This window comes from Abramis brama (assembly GCF_963993115.1).
Source record: "Abramis brama genome assembly, chromosome: 7".
Taxonomy (NCBI): Eukaryota; Metazoa; Chordata; class Actinopteri; order Cypriniformes; family Leuciscidae; genus Abramis; species Abramis brama.
In genome coordinates this window covers 35,012,480-35,018,957 of record NC_139969.1, presented here as the reverse complement: position 1 = coordinate 35,018,957, position 6,478 = coordinate 35,012,480, and the positions used below count along the sequence as shown (strand labels likewise).

The 6,478-nt window shown below is 36.0% G+C and overlaps 1 protein-coding gene across 1 annotated transcript; it reads left to right on the top strand.

The window, feature by feature from the left end:
- The first annotated feature begins 1,042 nt into the window (after window positions 1-1,042).
- On the top strand, window positions 1,043-5,179 carry aqp1a.1 (aquaporin 1a (Colton blood group), tandem duplicate 1). The gene is made up of 4 exons (XM_084120447.1): window positions 1,043-1,550; window positions 2,886-3,050; window positions 3,309-3,389; window positions 4,595-5,179. Exons 1-4 carry the CDS (start codon window positions 1,194-1,196, stop codon window positions 4,772-4,774), a joined length of 783 nt encoding a protein of 260 aa, XP_083976573.1. The 5' UTR covers window positions 1,043-1,193; the 3' UTR covers window positions 4,775-5,179.
- Window positions 5,180-6,478: the final 1,299 nt, after the last annotated feature.

Genomic DNA, 6,478 nt, shown 5'->3' with positions numbered 1-6,478 from the left:
CAGCAGGTGCTGAGTGCAGGAGTGACTGACGTGCGGCTTGAGTCATATCAGCGGGAACGGCAGGTGGGTTGTCAGACATAGAAGGTTAAAGGGAAAAACGGACTGCGTGAACCAGATCTGCAAACGGATCGATGGGACGATCCTCTGCAGTTTCTGTGGGGCTCTGTATGTTGTCTGGTCTTCTGTCACGAAACAGAAGGAAGCAGACAGGTAAGTGATATAAACAAGGTCTTTATTGAGCAGAGGCACGGAGTGGGACAGCAATGGAGACTGGTGGTGAGTATGTAGCAGAGAATCAGAGTTGAATGATGAACTTAGCTGAGTGAATAATCTAGGTTACTTGATTGTAGATCATCGAAGAGGATGCGGGAGACGGGGTCAGGGGTAGGTCATTCGTACAAATTCATACGAATTGCTGTGAGATCTGATTGGATATTTCCTACTGACACTCTACAGCAAAAGATATAAATAACTCACTTAAAAACATTTCTTTGGGGCTAAAATACTAGTATGCCTTTTGCACAGTACTGTATATATATATAATTGTATTATTTATTTATTTATGTAACAATGCAGAAAGTAATCTGTGATGGGTACGTTTAGTGGTAAGGGAACCGAATATAAAGTTTGTACAGTATAAAACCATCATATCTATGGAAAGTTCCCATAAAACATGAAAACCCAACACACCCATCCCACTACTGAAAATTACATACAGTATTTCTTTGACTAGGAAAAACTGCCCAGCTAAAAGTGTGGTCACACCTGAATGAATTCATGTTTCTCATGGTCTTGAAAATTCAGTGTGCAGAGCTGTAATCTGTAATACATAATTTCCAAATATAGCTTTGATGAAATTACTAATATTATTTTTATACTTTAGCTGCTCATAGCACTCAAATCAACTGGAAATTGATGCTTAAATAAGCTCAGATCTTGCACTTCTCTGAGATACTTAAAGTGTCAATGAAACAAGAGTTAAGAAGCAGGGAAAAAACTAAAGATGTCTCATTAATTTTGCCTGCCTTTTTTCTTCTCTCTCACTCACTCTTTCTGCTCCTGAAGCTTAAACCCGCCTCCTGTTTCATTAGCAGGACCTGCCCTATAAATACTCTCTTTTGGCAGAGAAACGTACTTAGTGCCCACAGAAATCCTCTCCTTCACACAGCTAAGAGTGCCCAGAGCTGCCAGTCATGAAGGAGCTAAAGAGCAAGGCGTTCTGGAGGGCTGTTTTGGCTGAGCTGGTCGGCATGACCCTCTTCATCTTCCTGAGCATTACAGCTGCAGTTGGAAACACCAACAATGACAAACCAGATCAGGAGGTCAAGGTGGCACTTGCATTCGGGTTGTCCATTGCCACTCTTGCCCAAAGCCTCGGTCACATCAGTGGAGCTCACCTGAATCCAGCTGTGACGCTGGGCTTGCTGGCCAGCTGTCAGATCAGCTTGCTGAAGGCTGTGATGTATATCGTGGCCCAGATGTTAGGTGCAGCGTTGGCGAGTGGCATCGTGTATGGCGTCACGAAAGGGGACACCCTGGGGCTGAACACGGTGAGTGAGCGGATCCTTCTTATCTCTGCTAAGTCACCTGTTCTTCTCTTAGTCCCTGTTCAGTTCACTTACAACTTTGAACTGTCTTTACTGGAATAAGCCAAGTCTATAAATGGATTAAATTTGTTGTAATTTCATGGATTAATAAATAGTTACAAGGAAAGAAGGACACATTTTGAATTTTGGGCAATATTTTATTTTATAGTGTCCTTGTTACATATTACATGTACTTACCATAGTAATAACAGTAAATGATGCATAATTACATGCAACTAATCCTCAACCAAACCCTAACCCTAAAATGTACTGTTATTGCTATGGTAAGTGCATGTAATATGTAACAAGGACACTGTAAAATAAAGTGTTAACCAAAATTCAGAATGTGTCCTTCTTTCCTTGTAACTATTTGTAATAAACTATTTGTAACTTGTAAATGCATAATTTACTGTTATTGCTATGGTAAGTACATGTAACATTTGTAACAATGACACTGTAAAATATAGTGTTACCTAAATTTGGTTTTTACTATTTTAAGTCAAGTCAATATTATGAACAAATCATTATGGGTTAATCCAACAGAAGTCATTTTAAGGTTCGAATAAAAAAAAATTACAAAAAATTCTGTATACTGAAAGTAATTTACTACTCTGGTTTAAATTACAGTATATATTAAAATGTTAGAAATGTACTTAATAACAGTCAGTAAACAGAGAAACCCACACGTTAGAATCCGTCACTATGAATGGGCGTGTGGGCAGACAAGATCTGATGATAAACTTATCATGCCTGTTCAGTGGCAGTGTTCTTTCTAGTGAATATACTTTCTGAACATTTCAAGAAGGCGTAATGTACTTCTTTGCTTTGCTAAAGCTGCTGGCTGTCAATGTCATGTTGTTATTGCTGAGTGACATCAGAGCGCTGTCCTCTGACCTAAAAACTATTTCTAACTTAATTACATCTTGCTTATACATCATAAAATGAGTCTCTGAGTGTTTCTTCTGCTTTACGTTTATATATATATATATATATATATATATAGTAGTCAACATTTGAAGTGGCTCATAACCTTTCATCAAAGTTATGCATGAATTTTTAACAATATACCCGGTCTTGTCTTAGGACAACTTTGATGAACTTTTTTGATCCACTTCAAATGTTGACTACTGTAGTTGTGATGTCCATGCATTCAAATAAACTTTTACTATATATATATATATATATAGTAAAATATATATATATATAATTTAATTTAATTCATTTAATTTTTGTATTTATTTTTATATATATATATATATATATATATATATATATATTTTTTTATTTTTTTTACTACAGATCAACAGCAATATCTCTGCAGGTCAAGGTGTTGGTATTGAACTCTTCGCTACCTTCCAGCTAGTGTTGTGTGTCTTAGCAACCACAGACAAAAGAAGGCGGGATGTGTCAGGCTCCGCCCCTCTGGCCATCGGCCTCAGCGTTTGCCTGGGACATTTGACAGCCGTGAGTAATTAGCATTCAGACATCTATTGCTACTTTTCCTTTGCATGAGCATTCCTGTAACTGTTGTAAATATTGCCAGGGTTACCATATGAATATATAAAGCAACATCACACAAACAGAGCAATGTTTAGCTATGTAAATCAGTTTCTGCTTTAGGAAAAATTAAAATAAAGTAGCCCAACCAATTCAAAAAATTTGCGCTAAATCTCCCATGACCCCCAATATTGTCTCCATCCTCTTTTGTTTGTCTTTGTGCAGATCAGTTTCACGGGATGTGGAATCAATCCAGCTCGATCCTTTGGTCCGGCATTAATTCTGAGAGATTTTACCAACCACTGGGTAAAATTACATTTCTGTTCTCACCTTTGCAAATTAATACATGCTATCTGAACATATCTAGAGAATGCAGATGTTAATTGTAAACCTTTCAGGATCTTATCAGAAGACGGAATCAGCTAATGTTGAACTTTTATAGTTAATGAGTAACAATGATATTGTTTTAGATGAATGCCTAGTCAAGAATAATCTATAGTTAACTTAGTTTTAACTTAGTCATGTTTGTGTATTGTTTGCTAAAGGTTTCTTAGTGTACTCAGGGTCGCAGATAGCACATGTTCATGGCAGAGATGACTATTTAAAGTGCATGTTTTCATCCGGTATTTTACCTCAGATGTAGAGAGTTTGCTCATTTGCTATATAATGTTGAATAGAAATGTCTTTTAAGATGTTTATCAGATGTGTATGTGCTTCCTAGGGTTAGTGAACAAACCGCTTACCTGAAGTATGATTGGTACGGACATGAATGATACCTTAAAATTTGTGGCTTGTTGAGAAGAGATGTGCTATTAAGAAAATCTGATTACAAGTGAAGTCAAGTTACCTTCATTTATATAGTGCTTCATACATTACAGATTGTTTCAAAGCAGCTTTACAGTGATAACAGGAAAATAATGCATTTCGACTTGTTCAGCTGAAGTTAGTTCAGTGTTGATTCAGTTCCATTGCGAAGATCATCAATTACTAAATTAGTCATTTCATCTATAAAGCACTTCTACAAAAAAGATGTCATCGTCCAGCTCAGTTCATTTCTCATACAACAGTGTGTCAGTGCAGTCAGATCAATAATATCGTTGAATATTAAGTTTCCTCAACTAAGCAAGCCAAAGGCGACAGTGGCAAGGAACCAAAACTCCATCAGTGACAGAATGGAGGAAAAAACCTTGGGAGAAACCAGACTCAGTCGCTCAATTATCCTCTGGCCAACGTACGACAGAGTATGATTATGATTCAGGCTGCATTACTGATTACACTGCATACTTACATTTGAGTTGAACTTGAGTCATATTTGGGAACCAAAATAACAAGGATATGCAACCAATCTCTAGCATTGACAACAAATCAGAAAAAGCGTAGCACTGGCAAGCACCCTCAGATGTTGTTTATATGATATTACCATGAGATGTCCTTCCATAAACGCAAATATATTAATTAATTTTTATACTGTTCCTAAAGGATGTTTGAAATGATTTCTTCACTGTTTTCAGGTGTACTGGGTTGGCCCTATGTGTGGAGGTGTGGCAGCCGCGCTGGTCTATGACTTTCTGCTCTTCCCTAAACTGGACGACTTCCCTGAGCGCGTGAGAGTGCTGGTCTCCGGCCCAAACACAGACTATGAGGTCAACGGTACTGACGACCCCCCTGCTGTAGAGATGTCTTCAAAGTGATGCGATACTCGGCATATTTAGTGAATGATATTCCTCAAGACCACAATATATCTGTAAATATATCCTTTTTTCCCCTACAGGGAAATAGCATTCATTTTAAATTTACTATTGACAGTGTGGAGTTGCAAATGTAAAACCATTTATGTAGTTGCTCAAAAGGACAGTTGGCATTTTGTATTGACTGATTTGAGTTTTGTATTAATGTTTTTACTCTTATTTAGTGAAACAGTATGTACCTCAGGAAAATTATACAGTTTTTCACTATTTTTTTTAAATTTCACATATAAGCTTTCAAAATTTAGATTCACTTTTTGTGAACTTTTTTTTCACTCTGTATTGTATTATGTGTACACTATGATGTTGTTTTTTGTAATTAAACTTCAGGATGTTTAATCTAAAATATAAGATGTTTTTCTTCAAATTACTAATGAAAGTCAAATGACAAAAAGCTTAAATAATATGTTGAGATTTTCAATTTGAACTGAACATTTGCACTACATATCAATCAAATATATCAATCTCGATAAGATTTTTTTGAATGTATTTCTTGGGGTGTAATAGTTTTTAACAAGCCTGCTGTGTTTTAAAATGTGAGCAACCATCACACAATCCTCTGACTGTAAAACAAAACTAAACCTAAGTGCAGTTAATTTTACAGATAGTGACAGAGATACAAAATAAACAGAACCAAACTTAGACTACACTTGAACTATGAACCTGAACCATGATAATAGAAACTCACTGACAGTGAAAAAACTCAAACAAAACTCAACAAGGTGTAGGGAAACAAGAGGGCTGTAAATACAAGGGCTAACAAGATACCGGTGGGAACAATCAGGAAATCACAAAGGGGAAACAGGAAAAGGAACAGGAAATACAATTTCTACAAAATTAGAGACTAGATAACAAAACAAAACAAAAAAGCACAAAAGCACATTTGAATATCAAGTTTTTATATATTTTTTTTAGTGTGCTATCTTAAACGTTTAACATTTAGCTTTCAATATATGTACTATAATTAGTCAATAACAAATTTAGTTTATTTTACTGCTTATTCAAAAGTGCTAAATTAATTTTAAAAAATGCACATCTGTGGTGTATGGCAAGCTACACACCTTACTGTTGAATATTGTGTGATTTCTAAGTCACCTCGAAAAGCATCTGCTAAATGAATAAGGCCAGGTTTCACAGACAGGGCTTAGATTAAGCCAGGAGTAGGCCTTAGTTCAATTAGGACATTTAAGTGGCTTTTATAAACGTGCCTTAGAAAAAAAAAACACTGGGGTGTTAAACAATAGAATTTTAAATATGTGATTGCTTTACATATAAGCAAAATGGCACAAGTGTGGTTTATGACTGTGAGTAGTGAGCAGATATAAGTGGTTACTACAGAGCTCATTGATCATTGTTTTTGGCTGTCAAGAGGAATAGAATATTTGTTTAGAGAAAACGGACTTTTGGCATCATGCATGATAATGCAAAACCTGTTTCATAAAATGACCTTTAACCTTAACAGCTTGGTTTGGCTGTTTAAATGTATGATACATTTGAAATCTCTTGCTTTTTTTTATTGCTGTCTTCTGGAAAATGGATGAAGGATTATACGAGGAGGTTAGAAAGTATATGCATTTGTTCAACTCTGGCCTAAAAGATTATAAAGATGTGTAAAGGGGTTATAACTCTTAGCGAGAGATCGACCGACAG

Bases quoted from the DNA above. Each gene is read 5' to 3' on its own strand.
- aqp1a.1 (XM_084120447.1), top strand. From the start codon at position 1,194: ATGAAGGAGCTAAAGAGCAAGGCGTTCTGGAGGGCTGTTTTGGCTGAG. The intron at 3,051-3,308 runs GTGAGTAATTAG...GTCTTTGTGCAG, and splicing joins GCCTGGGACATTTGACAGCC to ATCAGTTTCACGGGATGTGG. The intron at 3,390-4,594 runs GTAAAATTACAT...CACTGTTTTCAG, and splicing joins GAGATTTTACCAACCACTGG to GTGTACTGGGTTGGCCCTAT.